At 53.4% G+C, this 18,597-nt stretch overlaps 2 protein-coding genes across 7 annotated transcripts in view; both read right to left on the reverse strand.

Annotated features, from left to right (window-relative positions):
- Positions 1-1,004: 1,004 nt before the first annotated feature.
- Positions 1,005-8,295, reverse strand: CCDC134 (coiled-coil domain containing 134). 4 transcript variants are annotated; one of them, XM_037390240.1, is made up of 8 exons: positions 8,211-8,295; positions 4,875-5,004; positions 4,041-4,158; positions 3,066-3,187; positions 2,739-2,823; positions 2,314-2,483; positions 1,995-2,066; positions 1,005-1,611 (listed from the first exon to the last, which is right to left on the reverse strand). In XM_037390240.1, the coding sequence occupies exons 3-8, from the start codon at positions 4,141-4,143 to the stop codon at positions 1,486-1,488; spliced, it is 678 nt and encodes a 225-aa protein (XP_037246137.1). In that variant the 5' UTR covers positions 4,144-4,158; positions 4,875-5,004; positions 8,211-8,295; the 3' UTR covers positions 1,005-1,485. The 4 variants fall into 4 exon arrangements, with proteins under 4 accessions (XP_037246137.1, XP_037246134.1, XP_037246136.1 ...); XM_037390237.1 differs by having other exon boundaries at positions 2,302-2,483; XM_037390241.1 differs by having other exon boundaries at positions 1,494-1,611; positions 2,247-2,483.
- Positions 8,296-8,771: 476 nt separating this feature from the next.
- MEI1 (meiotic double-stranded break formation protein 1) overlaps positions 8,772-18,597 on the reverse strand; it is a 39,296-nt gene continuing 29,470 nt past the window's right edge. For all 3 annotated transcript variants that reach the window (XM_037387527.1, XM_037387528.1, XM_037387529.1), the window contains 8 exons: positions 17,846-18,027; positions 15,411-15,492; positions 14,744-14,946; positions 13,930-14,011; positions 11,748-11,854; positions 10,767-10,898; positions 10,309-10,418; positions 8,772-8,982 (listed from right to left, as the gene is read on the reverse strand). In XM_037387527.1, the coding sequence (XP_037243424.1) occupies positions 8,937-8,982; positions 10,309-10,418; positions 10,767-10,898; positions 11,748-11,854; positions 13,930-14,011; positions 14,744-14,946; positions 15,411-15,492; positions 17,846-18,027 (944 nt within the window). In that variant the 3' untranslated portion in view covers positions 8,772-8,936. The remainder of the gene's footprint in view (positions 8,983-10,308; positions 10,419-10,766; positions 10,899-11,747; positions 11,855-13,929; positions 14,012-14,743; positions 14,947-15,410; positions 15,493-17,845; positions 18,028-18,597) is intronic.

The following is an 18,597-nucleotide window of genomic DNA, read 5'->3' on the forward strand; positions in this document are numbered from 1 at the left end:
CTGCCCGCCGCCACGGCAGCGGCGCGCGCGCGCCCCGCGGTTTGTTGTCAATGAGACCAGGTCGGCCCCGGCCAATCGGCGGCCGCGGCGGCGCGTGGTGTGATGGCACGTCAGCGATCAGCAGCTGCGATTAGCATAGGCCGCCCCGCCCCGGCACCCCGCCCCCTGTCGGAATATTCATGAGGGGGCGGGGCCGGCCCGGACACGCGTGGGAGCCGGGCGAGAGGCGCCGGCTCCTCCTCTGCCCACGGAAGACCCGGCTGGGGCAGGGGTCGCACCGCCACGCTCCCGGGCGGGCTGGGGGGCCGAAAGGCCAGGTGGAAGGTGGCGGCTGGAGACCGGGGTTTGTCCCTCCGCGCTGGCGCCTCCTTCCCCCCTCAGCTCCCCACGGACCCTCACCCCCGGAGGCGCCAGACCCGACGCCCACCAGTAACGGGAGCAAGAGCGGGCTTCTTTTACTTAAAAAAAAAAAAAAAAAAAAAAAAAAAAAGTTAATTTTATTCAAGAAAAAACAAAACACGCACCCATTGCCACCCCCCACCAGACGGACCCGGCTCCATGGTTATAAATCCTGGACATTTCCCCTTTCCCCACGGCCACGGTGCCCCCAGCCCGGCACGGCGCACCTGCTGCTCAGGGACGGTTCCTCTGCAAGAGCCACCAGCGGCCATGGACGATGCCGGTGGCCGCGCCGCTGGCGAGGCCAGGAGCGGGACGCAGGGCTCGGGGCTCAGGGCGGGCTCCCCAGCACCTTCGGCTTGCGCTACAGGCATCTGCCAGCTGCAAAGAGGACCAAGAACTGAAATCCCACCTTCCCAAAAATTCACCACATGTTCGCCTCCCTGCTGGGATGCCCTGCAGTAGCCACGTGGGAGGGTGGGATGCCGTTGGCCTTCTCAGCTACGGCTGGCTGATGAAATGCGGTAAAACAGCTGCTGGGAAGAGTGGAGAGCTGAGCTGGCAGAGGTAGCGGCTGGGCAGACCAGGTATAACCAGGTGGGGGGTGCCAATGAGATCACCGGTTTAACAACAAAAATCCCAAAACGGAGAGAAGCAGCATCGCTTATGAGGCTGTTTGGCATGACGCATTCCCCAGCCCACCCACGACGGAGGAGGCACATTCAGCGCGGGGCGTGCTGAGGCGGGGAGGGGTCCCTGGGCTCCCCACAGGGCTCAGGTGCACCATGTCCCCCTTGCCCTACTTCCCCACAGGCAGCAGCACCCCGTGAGCCCACGGCATGGCCCCGCTGCCTTCCCACTGTGCTTTGGCTCTGGGGAAGGGGTACCCTGCTTCAGCCCCACTGGGGCAACCCGCCAGCACCACCACTCGGCCCCCGCCAAACGAAAGGGAAAGGCAACAAAATAAAACCCACGGCACAAACGGAAAGGGGACCGCCGGGCACCAGCTCGAGGCTGCCAAGAGGGAGCACGCCGCTCCACATCCCAGTGGCATCGCCCCCACCACGAGGTGCAAGCCCCCGTGTGCTACAGCTCCGACTGCGAGCGGGAGATGCGTGGGCCCTTGCGGATCTCCTTCCGCTTCTCCTCCTTCTTCCTCCGCTTCTCCTCCTCCCGTAGCGCCTTCTGGAAGGTGTCCGCACTGGGGAAAAACTGTGGGGTGACAGCGGGGGGTCATCATGGGGGAGTGCCCACAGCCTCCCAGAGGCACAACCCCCCAGCAAACCCACCGAAGCTAACACACGAGCCCCACGGTGCCAGGGGGTTTGAGGTCAGACACAGCACAAAGCAAATGGGGTCCTGATGTCCCCCTTGGGCATGATGGCCATAGCAGTGGGGAGATGGCACCAGATGCCCAAAGCCAGCTGCAGCCCAGCTGGGAAATTTGACGTGCGTGTTTCAGTCACACTTCTTCCATGCCGGGGTTTTTTGGTCATTCCCCACCAAACCACCCGTTCCCTTCCCCAGCCAGCTGCCTGGAGTTGTGATGTGACCAGGCAAGCCCATGGGGCAAGCCAGTGGCATTGCTGTCTTACCTCAGAGTGGTCCGTTTTAAAGGGATTACGGTAATCAGGCGATTTCTCACTGATTCCCAGCTCCTGAGCCATCTGCAGAGCAAAGCGGAGACCGCATCGGGGAGTGGTACCTCCCACCCACACCCCCCTGCAACCAGGGTCCCCTCCTCCCCACCAGCCCCCTCCATGCTCTTCCCCCATCCCTCAGCCCAAGGACAACCATCAGACATGGAGTACACTCCCCCTGCCCTCCTTTTACCCCAAAAACCTCACCCCACAGCCCCAGCAGCAGAGAGGGGATGCGGCAGGGGGGGACCAGGAGCCGTACCAGCCCCAGGACCTGGGAGTGGGGTCCCTGTTCAAACACGCCCGTCAGGTTGCAGAAGCCGATGCCCCAGCGGATGAGGCTGTTCCAGTTGGAGTTGCGGTCGAAGTAGTGGTGCACGATCTTGGGGAAGCGCAGGACGACGTCCCCGAAGAAGGCGGTGTTCTCCACCACGTGGGAGTACGCTGTGGGGACAGCCACCAGCGCCATCAGCACACATGCCCTGTCCTGCTGGTGCCTACATCCCCGCTGGGAGATGGGGAAGCTGAGGGCAAGTGGGCAGGTTCCCCCATATGAACTGGTCAGAGAGACAGCAAGAGGGGCCTGAGAGAGACGTACCAGTCCAGGTCTGGTCGGGTACACAGGGGTCCCAGAAAGAATGTCAGCAATGCACCAGAGCACTAGAAAAGGGAGTGGGGCAAGGACTGGAGAGGACCTACCATCCTTTATCTTCTCATCCTGAGGGAAAGGCCCGTCGGGAGGTACATCAGCGGCGATGAGCACAGCCCGGGAGTCCTCCAGCACCTGCCAGAGCCCTTGATTACTGACCCAGCCAGCCAGCCCTTACCTGTACCCCAGAGGTGCTGCTCCAGCCACTTCGCTTGGAAGCCCCATGGAATCCTCCCTTCAGGTCCTAGAGCCCACCTGCCCACCCATCTCTTCCCTTTGAACCCACGGAGGCTCCCTGGCTCTCCCTGCTTTTCCTGCCCACCCTCCATGGCCCCACAGCACACTGAGCCCAGAGAGCATCCAGCACTGCGGCTCACTTTGAAGAGTCCCTTGAGCATGATGTCAATGATTTTGTACTGCTGGTTGACGTCATTGAGCTCAATCAGGTTCTTCAGTGCGTTCATCTGGTCCTTGCGCTTTACCTCAAACAGCTTCTTATCTGCACCACAGTCAAGGGCACTGCCAGCATGATCCCACCATGCTCCTGCTCGCCCCCTCCACTGAGCACCCAGCACCATCCCAGCCCCCCCAGGTTCTCCACGGGGTGCCTGAGGGCTGGGGGGCAGTACCTAAGCCAGGATGAAACTATGGTTTCCAGTGAGCCCCTTTGCCCAGACACCCCAGCGGGGCACTTAACGCTGGGCGCTCATTGGGGAGCTTCCTACTTGCCAGCTCCTGCTCTGGATGATGGGCTGAGGGAGGACCACAAACTCCCACCTTCCCCATACATGTCTCCATAAGCACGCACATTTAATATCTTTTCGTACTTTGCCTGTTCTCCAAGGGATGTTGCTGTGTGCTAAGAAGAGCCTGCATTATCCCACCTCCTAATAGGCAATAACGCTCACGGCACAGAGGAGACCAAGTGTCACAAACCCAGGAGCCCTGTTCCGTCATCCCAGCCAGTGACCCCAAAGCACTGAGACCCGCAGGCATGCTCTGCCAGCTGCCTGGCTGCACTGCTCCCAAGCACGGACTGGGAAATGTGCCCAGCATGCTGGAGCAGAAAGGAAAAGTGCTGCGCTCGGGGGAACACCAGGCACCACCAAAAAACTCATCTCTGCTTCTGCCCTGAGCCAGGCGCTTGGTTAGTAAACTCAGGAGCTCAGCTAAAGCTCTTCCACAGAAGGGCAAAGAGGCAACTGCCCAGCAGTTCTGGGTCCTCTCTCTTCCATTCCCCTGTGCCTCTTTCCATGGTCTCCGACCCTTTCCTTCCCTGTGCACAAGCTCCCTCTGGCCTCAGCAGGCACGAGCACGTATGCAGGGCACGAGGGGCAGGCTGCAGAGGATACAGATTTCCAAGCCAGAGTCCACCCTCTGTTTCTCCAGGTCTGCGAAGCTGCCCCGGGACAGCAGCAGTGGCAGCACAAAGGGGCAGATGAAGAGAAAATCCATGTCAGCCGCTGCAGCCTGGAACAAAATGGACCAACAAAATCAATGACCAGTGAGGAGACTTACCAAAGGGAGAAGTCACATGAGCCTCTCAGGACCACATTGCCCTTAGCGCCAGGGTCCTGGCCCGCCTCTCCCTTGCCCCCACAAGGGGTTTGAGAGAGACAGTGGCCAGAGCAGGCCCGCGGGGTGATGCTGCAGCCAGCCCGCCCTCCCCTACAGGGGAAGCCCCGGTCTCCCCCTCCTCTCTACCTGCCTCTGCTGCCGGCTGGGCCCCCAGGGATCTGACTGAGCACTGACCCAGCAGAAAAATTAAGTCCTACCCCTTCTCCCAAAAATAACAGCTACCTTTTTGCTGGGTTTGCGAGCCCAGTCACCAAAGCAGCAGGGCCAAAGGGAGGAGGAGGATCACCAAGGGGCTGAAGTCCACCTCTCCTTCAAGCACCAGGCCTGACCAGCTTAGCCATCTCACTTCACCTCTTGGGGTGCTGGTACCTGCACCCTTCCCCTCGCTACAAGCCAGGTGCCAGCTGCGGGCCCCATGCAGAAAAGCAGCAGTTGGGTGACCTGGTAACTCCCACCCTTTGCCCCAGGCACGTCCCTCTCCGCTGCTCTGGGCCACAAGAGCCTGTCAGAGAGAGAAAGCTTGCAGAAAAGAGGCTAGAGGAGAAGGTCCTTGAGAATGAGGACCCTGGTCCCTGAGACAGCTTAGACCTTGAAAAGGAGAGCGATACCTCAGCCTCCAGGCAGGACTTGAGGCAGCCTGTCCACAGGGATGAGGTTTCTGCAGAGGCGAGCAGTGGCCACCAGCAATTACAGAAGCAGCAGCTCCTTCAGAGGCATCCCTTGACCTGCCTCGTGCTCCTGAGGGAAAGGCAGGTGTGTAAGGCCATGACAGCTGCCCTCACCCTGCCACCCCTCTCCCCTCCCAAGCCCGAGCTCGCCTGCCCAGCTGAACCTGTCTCTGTGATGCCCTAACACTGGGACAGAAACAAATCCCTTCTTTGCAACAAATCTAGATACTTTCTTTTCCTCTTGTTTTTCTTTTTTAAACAAATACGGGTTGTTCAACCTCGGGCCCAGGAGCAAGGCAAAGCAGGCAGCACTGGCAGCTCTTCCAGCCCAGCGAGGAGCAGCGGCAGCTCCCACCAGGCACCTCCCGGCGAGGCTGAGCCAAGCGCCTTCGCAGCACAGCCAGGGAAACGGCGTCGAACACAAGAAACCCTCTGCATTATTTTGCTATTGTGCTTTGCAAAAGGCAGCACTCCTGGAAAGGAACAGATCAGTGTAACTACAATCTGCGTTGCAGAGGAAGATACAGCTGTCCACAGGTGTGGGCTCAGCATCACGTGTTTTGGATGTGATGCAGAGCCAGGATGGCAGCACAAGCCTCCCACGCCAGGCCTGGGGTCTGTCCCCCCTGCCCGCTGTGGTGTGAGGCTTCAGGCATATTCCAGCCACCGTGAAGGCCACAAAGCACACCAACAAGCCGAGGATGTAAGGTGAAGTACTCCAGTCTGGGCAAACAGATGCTCTGCTGGACCCACCAGCCTGGTTGGCTTCCAACAGGTTGCTTCACCCTGCCAAAAACCACGACCCAAGGGCCTGAGGCCTAGCCTAGTGATGGGGTATGGGTCCTCCCTCTGCAGAGCCCCCCCAGCTGCTCACTCTCTCCAGGCTCTTGGGGAGGAGTAAAAGCAGCAACTCGAAAGCACAAAATGTGACTGCCCCTCAGATCAGACACACAGCCATAAGGACCAGGCTGGCTATTTGCCATGCTCGTGGAGAACCAGAGAGAGACCTTGGAGGCAGCTGGTGGCCTCCAGACCAGGCTTTCAGCAAACAGCAAAACCGCTGCCTGCAGCAGTCCCAGCGCCTGGGCAGGGCTCCCACATCCACCCCTTCCAACGTGGGAGACAGGTGGCCAGAGGAGGCCCTGAGGCCGCTCCGAGGAAGAAGGTGTTGAGCTGCAAAAACCCCTGCTCAGGCAGCAGAAGAGCAAAGCATGGCTCTCAGCCGAGGTGGTTGCTGACCAGCTGGTTACTGCAGCAGAAAGCCCACCAGCCTGCCTGGCTGCCTCTGGGTCTCGGAACAGAGACAGGCTTTTCCAGAAACATGACATCAGGTGCTACAGTATAGATGGTTAGTGTTTTCAATGAAAATGTTTTTAATGACTTTACAAATCCTCCTGCAGCAGCCCTACAGATTGTGTCACAGAACAAGGCTGGAAGAGGAGGACTGGAAGACCACACCATATCAGAAGCCCATCACCTTTTCATCTGACCCCTTCCCTGCTGATACTATTCTCACACCAAAGCTACTGACTGCCATAGTCCATCAGGGCTGAAACACCCCAGTGAAAACGAAGCAGGATCCAGTTGTTGCCCACACCTGCAGGGAAAGTGAGGCTGCTCGTGCCATGTGGCACCAGCTTCAGTTTCCCTTTGCTGTCCTGCCCATTTCACCCCATTTTAATAACAGAGAACATTCCCTCCTCTCCAGGCTGGACTGCGTAAGCACGAGGATGCCAAAACTTCTTGAAGATGTTCCTCCATGCTTTCCCCATGAACCCTCCCTCATGTCTTCCCACCTGCTGAGGGATGAGATGAGACAGAAACACCATAAATCTGCTCCACGCTTCCCTCTTGCTCTTCCCTGAAGAGATCCCTGCTAAAGCTGGCCCTGCCCAGTGCTCCCAGAGCAGCCCAGGGAGCCAGCGTCTAGCCTGATGCTACAGATGGGAAGGAGTTTCCATCAATATACCCTCACAGCCCCGGCCAGCTGGTTGTTTCAGCAGAAAGCCCACCAGTCTGTCTCGCTGTCTCCCATCCTCTTAATTTAGACGTGTTTTTCCAAAGACATGACAACAGACGCTGTGTTATAGATGGTTAGTACTTTCCATTAACGTGTTTTTAATGACTTTATAAATTCTCCTGCAGGAGCCCCATCTGAACTGAGCATCCCTGGGATTTATTCACTTAATGAGCTCGCAAGGGAGAGCCACGCTGGCACACTTCGGTTCCCAGGAGGGACTTTTGCAGCATCCCCCCGATCCCCTTTGCAGGGCACTGAAACGCAGGGGGAAAAGCATCATAAGCCAGCTTGCCCCTGGAGCACACCGTGGCAAAACAAGGAATGAAAACTCCCCGCCCCACAAATTCATCTCCAAGCCGCTCCTCCGTCAACCAGATGAGAATTAATCTCTTGTCACAGCCGAACCAAAAGCTCTGGATGTGAAACACAAGCTGCTCAGAGTTCTGCTAGGATGTTCCTCTCCAGGGCTTACAGGACCAGCTGCTTCCATAACACGACGGCCCTTTACACCTGCTTGCCTCCAAAGTCCCTTAACCACCAAACCCTGCACTTGTGCATCACAGGGATGGCCGCCAGCCGGGATCAGGCAGCCCCGGCCGAAGCCAGCGAGCTGCTGCGATTTCCACCAGGAGCGGATCCGTCCCAGCCCGCCTCCGTGCCTCCCGTCCCGCTGGAGGGGCTCAGCAGCACCCCGAGGGGCCCGGGCGGCCGCGGTCCCCTTTCAAGCACCGCTGAAAGCAGCGGCAATCACACGGGGACGGAGGCGTGGAAATCGGATCAGCCGAGCCCAGGCTGGCCGCGCCGTGGGAAGCCCACCCGGGGCCGCGCCAAGGGGCCGCAGCAGGCGGCACGGAGCGGATGGGAACCGGCGGGCGGGGTGGGCCGGCTCCCCCGGTGCTGCCGGCGGTGGGCTCCTCGCACAGCCCCTGCGCGGGGCTCCGGCGAGGGCGGAGAGGGGGGAGCCGGCGGCGGTAGCAGAGCCCTTCGGGCAAGGGCAAAGCCGCTGCACCGAGGGTCCCCGGGGCCGCCCCGGCTGCACGGCTCCCCTCCCGCCCGGGGCTCCCTCCGGCAGCGGCCACCCCCGCCCCGCCCGCCCGTGCCGCGGGCTGCCCCATCTCCGCCCTTCCCTCCCGCCCCGCCGTGGCCGGGCAGCCCGCGCCGGTCCCGCTGAGCCCCACCGGGAAGGGGAGGGGAGGGCTCCCAGCTCCCCCCGGCCCTCCCCCGCCGGGCGGGGCGGCGCGGCCGCGTCCCCTCACCTGCAGGCCGGGAACCGGGGCCGGTACCGGGATCGGCGCTCACGGCCGCCGCGCTGCCATGCCGCTGCCGCCGCCCCGCCCCGCCGTGTCACTTCCTGAGCTCCCGCCCCGCCCCGCCACCGGCCCCGGTCCCGCACCGGCCCCGCCGGGGCGGGGGGCAGCCGGGCCCCGCGCCCCCCCGCGGCCGCTCCCGTTGCCGGTCCGCCGGGGAAGGAGCCTCGTTAGTTACGGCCCCAGCGGGAGCGGGGCGCTTGCAGGGCTTGGAGGCAACAGGCAGCCTGAGGGACCGTCCGTGACCTGGGAGAAGTCTCCTCTTCCCAGCGGGACGAGCAGCGCATCTGCTTCCCCAGGGCTCCTGGCTGTGTCTCGGACACCCCCGCCGGCCCGGAGGAGGGGGCCAGCCCGCAGCACCGCCAGCTACACCGAGGCAGGTGAGCCCAGCGCCTCCGTCACACCCGCCACCCCTCTGCCACGCTGTTTCCACCAGGCAGTTCGGTATCTTGGTAACTGAAGAGCATCAACCAAGCCTCATCCCACACAGAGCAGATAACAAAGAGCCCATTTCAGTAACTGGGCTTTATAAATGACTTTCAACAAAACTTTTTCCGAAAATGAGCGAAAAATTACTTCCTTTGTCCATCTTCTCTCTAATAATAAATGGCAGGATGGGGTCTCCTGTTCCATTCTTGCCTTGTTCCTCTGCTGAGTGCACTGTTTCTTCTTATTTCAGTCTCCGATGTGTGAGAGAGACACTGCCACACTTCCCAGACATCTGTCGTTGACAGCATGAGAGGAAAATGATTGGAAGGCATGGCTGAAACTCCAGCATGCTACGGGAATTCCCACATTTGACACATTGCTGACAGGAGGCTTTCATTACTAAACCAACCCTCCCCCAAGCCATGGACCCCTTCCCCCCCAACACGTGTGAGAAATGCCAGTGTAAGTGAACCTGAAGAAAGTCCTTTCTTGACAAAACTTAGGTCAAAGCTTGGTTTTGATCAGAGGATTTTGTTTCCATGTTCATGACTATCTTATTCAAGTAGCCACCACTGCTGCACTTCAAGAACATCCAAAATTTTTCCTAACAACCAGGATTCGAAGGCTTCTTCCTATGTGGAAAAGCCAGAAATGAGAAGCAACTTTAGCAATGTAATGAGGCCTCCTGCCCACCTTCCCTCACCCCTGTACAGACAAGCAAAGGCAGTGGAGACAAACTTCGTGGGGCTGGATGGTCTCCACCTGAACAACTTATGCTCCGAGCATCCCACCATGGAGTGGTCGTTTCACACTGGGTGTAAACATGAGGACAAGCTACTCCTCACAGGCAGCAAACACCTCACCTACCACATACCCTGCACGTGGCTGATGACAGCATCCCACAAAGGAGGAAGTCCCCACCCCAACAGGAAATCACTGCCCACGGCCACTTCCATCACCGCTACCTGTCTGAGGCAATGCGGCATGATGAAAACAGGAAGGCAAAAGCAGACAGTTTGAGAAATAAACAAATACTGCTTCAGGCTCCCTCCTCCACAAGTGATCTGGGAGCAAGCCCTGCCTCCATCCCTGGAGAAGAGGAGGGCTCATTTCTCAGCAGGGGACTCCAATGCCAAGCAGAACAACATTCGGTAACTCCATTCAGTGGTTTCTGAATGCTCGCTGTACTTTGAAAGCACTCGAACCATCTTTGGGTTTCCACAACTTCATGGGCATACCGGCACTAGCTAGCATGCAGACAGAGGTTAAGTGATTGCTCATCCTCTAGGGATCGTTACTGCTTTGAAGTCACAGGCTCCCCCACCTGCTCCCGTTTCATCAGACTACCTCTGCCATATAGATGAATGCAATCCTAGCACACAGACCCATCTTTCATCCCAAATGTCTCCTCATTTCCCAAATGTCTTCTCAAATTTGGGGGATGATGAAGTCTTTCACCCCAAAGTTAGCCAAGTGTAGAACCACTCAGAATTTCTCCAATTCTCTTTGCCTTCAGCTGGAACAAAGGAAGGAGCAGCAGGTTAAGTATTCTTTCCATCTCTGTTACACCTACCACTCTCACATCCCCTATCAAAGGCATTTGCCCAGCAAAGGATACACAATGTCCTGACGTTTTACAGATGAGGTCCTCTGGCCCACGAGGCGTTCCAGCAAGTTTTGAATGGTCCCTGACTGCACTGGCTCCACCTGGCAATGACTGCTCTGAATCTGAGCAGCCAGAAGAAAGAATGATTTCCAGACTAACAGGAAACTGTTGGGCTTGTTCCTTCATACCTCCCTCCCTCATCTCCACACAGAGCAATGAGACCTTCAGATTTTGAGCCAGGAACCAAGAGGCCACGCAATATGATGACACACTTTAGGCAGCTGCTGGCATCACTCCCTTTCTGATTTCACTGTACACCCCTCAAGGCAGTAGGCCAAGCTAGCAACCGCAGGATTCTTCTTCATCTTACTACAACCTCCTCAAAGGAAGTTTATGGCTCCCCACCACAGGCTAAAGCAAACCCCTAGGGATTCCATTCTCATTTTCCTATGCAGTCACTGCTCTCTTACCTGACAAAGGAAGAGGTGAAAAGCACGAGCTGTGGCCTCAGGCAGCTCTGCTAAGTTGACTTCTGTTGCTTGCTGGAGAACCTGGCTAATTTCTTTTTGAGAAATAACGTTGCTGCTCTGATATCTCAGAAACTTGAACAAAGGAAAACACAGAGGCATTAAACAGTGAAAGACCCACCGACTCCAACAGTGACTCATCTCCTGAAAAGACCTCTTCTGTGTAATGGGATGCTGCAGCACCTTAAGCACAGGCCTGATTTTTATACCACTTCTAACAGAACCAGTGCAAATATCTGTGTTGACAGTGCTCTGATTTATAATCAGACTTATTTTGGTTCAGGTCAGGAAGGAACTGAAATAAACCAGGTAACCTTTTAAAAGTGAAATAAGAATAGCAAATATTCACAGACTCATCTTGTATTTGGAGGAGGCAGGTTCATATTAACAACCCCTTCCTCTTACCCACTGCCATGGGGGCCTTATCTTCAGCATTTCTGCTGGGTAGGCCCACATTCCCCCTCCTGCTCCCAGGCCCCACATACAGCAGTGTAGTTGACTGCGGTAACTCCCTGCCCTGAAAAGTCAGGTCTGTGAGGTCGGACATGGGGAGACAAGCTGTGATACAGAGCAGAGCTCTGTTCTCCCGAGAGCCACAGCACGCTCCCTGACTGGTAACAGCAGTTGCATGTTCTCTGTAGGTTTCCCCTCTCCTCCCCAGGGGTCCTAGATGATATAAATAAATGCTACAAACACCAGAAGAACAGGATGTGCTCACTAACAGCGAGGTCAGTTTCTGCAGGGTGTGGAAGGGAAGTTCACTTGAAAGTACCATTATTATAGGGCACGAATATAGTGCCAGACAAAGTCACAGAAGCATCTAAGATTGTGTGTGCGTAGGGTTTAAGTTCCAGTAACTGACCTACATGCACTATACTGACATACTGGAAAAAATGGAGAACAGCCTGCCCTTTCCCTGCTCACCAAAGTCATCAGCCTGAGAACTTCTGGCTGCAGAAAGGACTTCTGGCTCCCATCGAGTAGTGTGAAGAGCAGGAATCGGTGCCAGGGTTGTGAAGCAACATGTAGAGCTGGGAGAGAAGGAGAAGCCAATCAAAAACAGCTTTAAAACTGGCCAAGTGACAGGCTGGACCCGGATAAGCACAGTCTTCAATACTGACCCCAAGTTTTCTTTTCTAGACCCCACACTGTGAAACACTAAGGGGATATTTTGCTCTGTTCTTACTTGCTTTTTAATCTGTCACTCTTTGGGCAGGAGTTCAGTCATGAGGACAAAAGCTTAACAGCTTTTTAAATCAGAAAATACATTTTGTCCATCTTTGTGCTGGTACAGGAAGAGAAACCTTCTCCTGGGGTGCATGTCATAAAACAGTAAGGGGATATCTTTAGCCAAGGGTTTCAAAAATAACACCCTCTGGTTTCAATATGAGGACAAGTTTCCTGACCATGGGTTTTATTTAGCTGCAGAATACCCTTTGGGGAATGAAGGAAGTCCTACAATATAAGCTGCATAAACCGATCCTGAATCTGCATCAGAGAGTGTACTATTGGGACCAGCCAGGCTGATGGCAGCAATGCAAACAATCAGGAGAGAAAATGTTCTTGCTAAGGAACATATATGATAACAGAGGTAAGGCTCAAGGTCACCACCTGTGACAGCATGAAGTCTCTCACTGGATGCTACAGTTGTGTTACTACCTTGCATGTACTGCAGGTTAGGAGCATGGGATGGACAATGACAACAGGTCAGCTGATATAACTTGTATAACAAGTTTGAACAAGTATAACATGGTATAACCATGGCAACTCACTAGAATTTTAGAAAGGTCCCTTTTCCACTGGCAGTCACATAACCTCCCTATTGCCACTCAAAGAATCTTTTCTCTGGGAAAATAACACTAAAAAATAATGTAAAATGTCTGGGGGCTATCTTCTAGCTGGTAGAAATGAGAAAGTAAAAGCACTGTGCACTGAGTTTGCCCTGCACGTCTGGAAAAAAATCTCTGCACCGAGAAGGTTTTAGAAAGCCTCAAATGAGACAACTCCTAGAGGCAGAGTCCAGGCCACACTCTTTCCAGTGTTCTCGCATCTTTCAGTCAGGCATAGCTATGACCCTTATTCTGCTTGGAATAAGGAGACTCCTGTTATTGCTGTTGTGAACTTTTGCACCACAGCAAGAATTTAGGCAGCCAAAGTGACAGGTTCAGCTGTTGCTGAAGCAGCATTTCATTAGCTTAATCCCAAATCAGTGGAACCTCCCCATAACATGCTACCTTTTTTTTTTTTTTTTTTTTTTTTCCAATCCAGCCTTTTAATAGCTTCCCTTCAGCTACTGGCTGTCATTCATCTGCAGTATTACATCTTCGTTTGAACTGCTTTCTCTCTCCCACTAGTGTCCCTTTTGTCTGGTGTTCATTCACTCCATCCCCAACTCTCTTAGTGTTTAAATGGCTGAATGGAACAGGTCAGAGACAGAGAACTTTCTGTCTGCTTTAAGATCAGAGCCAGCACCTGAACTTTGTGGCAGGTGGCTGACAATAAGCAGAAGGTTCCGTTTTCCCCCTGGACTGTATAACACTGTCATACTATGTTATATTGCTAGCATGGTATACATCAGGTCTGACATGGACTCCAGAAACCAAGGTCTGCATTTGCCCCTGGAAATCTAGAATTTCCAGCTTCCATTCCCTAAGGCTATCTAGTACCCTGTTATCCCTTCCTCTCCTTCAGGGCCAAACTGACCACTGTCCATGTGTAAAACACATCATAATCAGATCCTCCTTCCCCAGTATTTATGGTCTAAAGGTTTGTTACAATTGGCCTGGAAGTGAAAGACTATTCTCCTATACTCCTTCCATTCCTAAACCTTTCACTCTTACCATATTGAGGGTGGGGAATGAGTTTCTTAGTTCTGGAAAGCTTCTTAGCATCCAGAGCCAAAATGAGGGCTCATGCCTGCAGGGGAATCGAGCACTATGATTTCATCCCACAAAGCGCATGATTAACTTTAGGCATATAAATGATTTTTCTTATTGGGCATAAACTCATTAACCATGTGCTCCAGGGTGCTACTGGACGGAGATCAAAGAGTTCAACATCACTGCAGGGAGGAAACCCAGGAGAGGAAAGAGCAGGAAGACTTTACCAACATCCTGGTTCTTCACATACAGGTATTCCACTAAGGTTTCCAGGCAGGCAACCACAGCTTGAGAGAGCAGCAAGTCTTTCTGAAATACCAAAAGGGGAAAGAAGAAGAAAAAAAGCCCCAAAAGAGTCAACAGCTATTGCAAGAGGAAAATGCATAAAGTGGCAGGATCTGAAGAGCATGCAGCGCAGGAAAATAACACCCTTCATCTCCTTCACAGGATGTAACATGCTGCAAATTATCTGTCACGTCAAGGAGCCAGACAAAGGCATGACTAGTTATCCTGAGACTAAAAAAATAATTAAGTAACAGCCTCCAAAGAATAAAAGATGGGAGCCCAACATCGCTTGAGAGAGTTAAATGTAAACTGATGTACTACCCCTGGAGCTCAACATCACTTGAGCAAATTAAATGTAGACTGATGTACTACCCCCTAAAGCACCTTGCCAGGAGCATGGGGGAGGGACTGGGATTTGTTACACTTTTCCCACCTCTGTCCTATGGGTGTGCTGTCCCTGCAGAGCAGGAGATGGGAAAACAGAGATCATCATTAGTACACAGAATTTCAGCTATCCAGTTCAGCAGCAGGGAGTACTGCATAGCTTGATTTACCTTCTTTCTCACTGCACCATGCTGCAGCAAGAACATTTTCCCTCCTCCTCATCACATGTCTGTAAGGGGTGGAAAACGCAGGCAGAAAAAAAAAACCAAAACCAGGCAGCCCCTTAGGTTCTGCAACAGGGTGGGCTCTTGTGTTAGTGTTCCTGCTTGAAACCCAACACTAGTGTTGTTCCAAAAGTCACATTTTATATACCTGCAACTGGACATGCACCAAAAGGTTCTGCAAACTGACAACAAGCGAGAAGACCTGGTGCGTGGCAAGGGGGTGCAAGGCAGCATCCTGCAGTGATGATGGCTGTGGTTGCGTAGCACCTGGGGCTGTGTTGTGGCCAACGATCACCAGCAGAGAAGAGAAGTTCTGTTGCAGGACAGCTCTCAGGAACTGCATGATGCTCACTAGACAGGGAGCCACTTGTTAGTGTGTGTCAATGCTTTCCTCTCCCCCACCCTGTGTGTTGGTGCCCGTGCAATAGCACAGAAGAGAGTGAAGAGAAAAAATCTGGGCTTAAGGGCCCACCAGTTTCCCAGCAGTTGCTGACAGCTGCAGACAGGAATGGCAACATGAGTTCCCTTGTTCATCGTCTCCTTGTGAGACACTATCCCTCCCAGTTCATGCTCAGTTCCTGATGTCACTACCAAACTCCAAGGAGAGATTTGTCCAAACACAGCAGAACTCCAGAGTTCCCTTCTGCCCTTTCTCACCACCAGTTACATATCTGCAAAGCCAAACGGACCAAAGCTTCCAGGCTCCCACCAGCACCTCCACTACCCCATTCCACAGTCACCACTTCTCCCTTGTTGCTTGTAATATGGTACTAGTGGCTGCTTCCAGTCAAATCCCTGTAACAGATGCAAAATACCTAACAGTAGGATTGGCTTCTTCTTCCTGAAGATGACTGCATTCAGGACTTCCGTTAGGTCTAGAGAGAGTGTCTGGTGAACCTAGACGAGAATGAACAACAGTGCTCATTTGGACCAGGTAAAAAGCTCCTTTACATACTTCCAGTCCTTAGGCACTACCCCACGATGACCACTGAAGAACAAGGATCAGCAACAGGGTCTCAGGAGTCTGACTCAGAAGGGCGAGTTACACCACTGGGCCCTCAAGTTTCACTCACCACCAGCTGCCAGCCATGTACAGCTTCCAAACCACAGTGCAACTTGTGTGCCTGTCACGCCCTCACTACTCCCTGCAGGCTGTCTGGGACATGGCTGTCAAGACTGCTGAGCACATGAGGTAGCAAGAAGAGCCATCACCAAACACGGCTGTACCTCACACAGCGAGTCAGCAAGACTGAGGAACCAGGCAGTCAAAAGTCACCAGTGACAAAAATCTGTCCCTGCCTGCTGGAGCTGGGAAGCCTGCAGAGAGTCCAGGGTTAGGAACTACAGCATAGGTGAAGGAAGCAGAGGAGGTTAGGGACTTGGGAACTAGGGGAAACAGGAAAGGTGGCCTTGAGAGGGCAGTCTGCAACTGACACAGCAATCCAGCAGATCTGGATCTGGCAGAGCCCCAGAAAGGTTCAAGCTCTTCAGTAAGGCAGAGAGTTGGCATGGGAGGGCAGGCATAAGGACCACAGACATGACTCCTTCAAACCATCTTCTGAAGACAGAAATGTTCAACAGAAGAGTCCTAGCAACAGGGTGACAGTGATGATTTGTTTGCCAAAGGCTTTAATAGCCTACCATCCATGACCTGTGTTTATCCACAGGCTTCTACTAAAGCCAGTAGCAGTGACAGTTAAGCCACAAGCTTGCTACGGCCAGGCAAGTCCTCGCTATTAATGTAGGAGATGAATGTGGCCATTTCTCGGAGCCATTGTTTCCCTCTACAAAAGGGAGGGGAACCTGCAGGGTCAGGGAGACAGCCTGGCATCAGCTCACATTTACAGACATGAAGGCCAAAGGCTCTCTTACAAGGGCCTTCAGGATGTTTTGTGGAGCTTCAGCTATACTGAACAGCAGAAAGCAGCAAGAGAAGTGAGTCTTCCTTTTATCCCCCCTCTCCTTTTCCCTCAGCAGACCAGAAACACTGAAGCAGCCTTGAACCACTTCCATTTGCTACCTGTATCTGTAGCTTTTTTCCCCATCTCTGGTGCAAGGATTCTGGAATGCACATCATAGCACATCAAGCCAGTAAGGTATCGCTGAAGCCAAACAACAGGTTTATAAACCGCTAAATGATTGCACTTCAAGGATCGATATGAGCTGAGTCACTCCCAGAAGGTGAAGCTCAACACTAGCCACTAGAATTTAATCCCTTTTGGGACTGGCACAACACTGACTATGCAGACACAGCCCTGACTTGGAAACTGAGAAGGTAAATTGTAGAGCAAGGATGGGCAGGTCTGACTACGCATCACATAGTAACACAGCTGACAGTCCATACAAGTCCCATGCTCTAAGACCTAAGCAGAGGCAGCTCACCCGTGAAGTGACAGGTGCAGACTTTGGTCTGGGATGGCCTTTTGCAAAACATCTTCTCTCAGCATTAGAAAACCAACACTTGTCCCTCCATGCAGATGCTCACGTGTGGTTAATGTGGTTAATGTGATTACACATCTGCAAATAGGTGTACCACCTCCCAAAGAACATGCTCTGCTGGGCATAAGTGCAAGAGCAGAGCTCACAGCTCATGACAGGCTGTTTACCTGCATATCAAGAGAGGGAGAAGCGCCTGGGTAGATACTTCAAAAGGTAACATTATCCCCTGTGTTGGCATTAGAAAGTGCTTCCCTTGAAGCTGTAATTCTAATATCAGCTGACAACTCCTGCTTAGATGTCCTGTCAGACTGCAAATCATCAAATACAATTACAGCTGCCCACACTCATAAGAGCTTGCTAATATTGAACACTTACTTGCCAATAATAGGTTTGGATTTTGACTGCTCCACTATTGATCGTTTTAGTAACAAGAAAGTACCTTACAACATGGGAGCTGTGTCTCCCACCCCCCAGCCTTCCCTTGAGAAAGGCCTTAAAATGTATTTTGCTCTGTCCTGAAGTGGGAAGTGATTTGGATTACGAGGGCTGTGTATGTACTTTCCCCCCCAAGAATTCTGCCCCTCTCTTAACTCTCCAGTGATTCAGGTCTCAGCCTTCAGCAACATGCTAGCTTCCAGTCCTGCTTCAGAAGTGCAGCAGGGAGTAACTTGTGGATGATAGCAAAAGAGCAACCAAGGCAAGCAGATTCCAGGCAAACCACTTTCCTCTGCTAAGGAAGATTTTTTCGAATTTTTTTTGTTTGTTTAAGGTTTAGCCATTCCCTGGATCTGAACACTAGAGAGGTTCTAACCTCAGTATTGTAGCGGTGCTGATAAAGTAAGAGGGATGCAACCAACAGCCATCCAGAGCACAGCAAGGCATCTTCAGATGACAGGTAAGTAGGTTCAGAGGGAGGGGACCACAACCAGGTGCGCTCTAGAATCTTCTGCAGGAGCTCTAGCAAGGGCACATCGGAGAGCAGCACAGCCACTGCTGTGTGGGAGAAACATAATCAGAGAGACTGATGGGATGGCACAGGTTAAACCAGCTTGACAAGCAGAAGAGAAGCACAGAGCACACCCCTGCTGCAGTGAGGCAGTCTCAGCTGCCATGGCTCATCAGGGTAAGGCTACCCAGCTATGCTGGTATTCATCTCCTCCAGCAAAAGCGACTGCTTGTCCAGCTAATAAAATGACTAGCCTTCAGCTAACACAGCTGGAAGGTTGGTTAGAGCTGTTCTCTGTTATTGTTTAATTTTTGAACCATGGCAATACCAGAACATTTCGAACAAGGCACCAAATGCCCACTGCTGTGTTTTACGAACAAGAAAAATACAGTGGTTCTGTCTCTCAACAGCCAAATTCTTGAATCATCAAAAGGCAGCAAAAACAAACACAACCAAAAAAAATCTCTCAACCTAGAAAACCGCATCCCAAATACAAAATGGTCTTTGTTAACTGTGATGCTGCATCTGGAAGGGGAAAAATCTCCCTTACCTGCTGAGACAATTAGAATACAGTCTCTTATGGCCACGCCACAACCTCACTGAGGTTAACTGAGAAA

The sequence above is a fragment of the Falco rusticolus genome, chromosome 5 (genome assembly GCF_015220075.1).
Source record: "Falco rusticolus isolate bFalRus1 chromosome 5, bFalRus1.pri, whole genome shotgun sequence".
NCBI lineage: Eukaryota > Metazoa > Chordata > Aves > Falconiformes > Falconidae > Falco > Falco rusticolus.

Coding starts and splice junctions, on each gene's coding strand:
- CCDC134 (XM_037390237.1), bottom strand. CDS start 4,143: ATGGATTTTCTCTTCATCTGCCCCTTTGTGCTGCCACTGCTGCTGTCC. Junction 3,188..4,040: donor GGACTCTGGCTTGGAAATCT/GTATCCTCTGCA, acceptor ACTGTGGTGCAG/ATAAGAAGCTGTTTGAGGTA. Junction 2,484..2,738: donor GGATGAGAAGATAAAGGATG/GTAGGTCCTCTC, acceptor CTGTCCCCACAG/CGTACTCCCACGTGGTGGAG.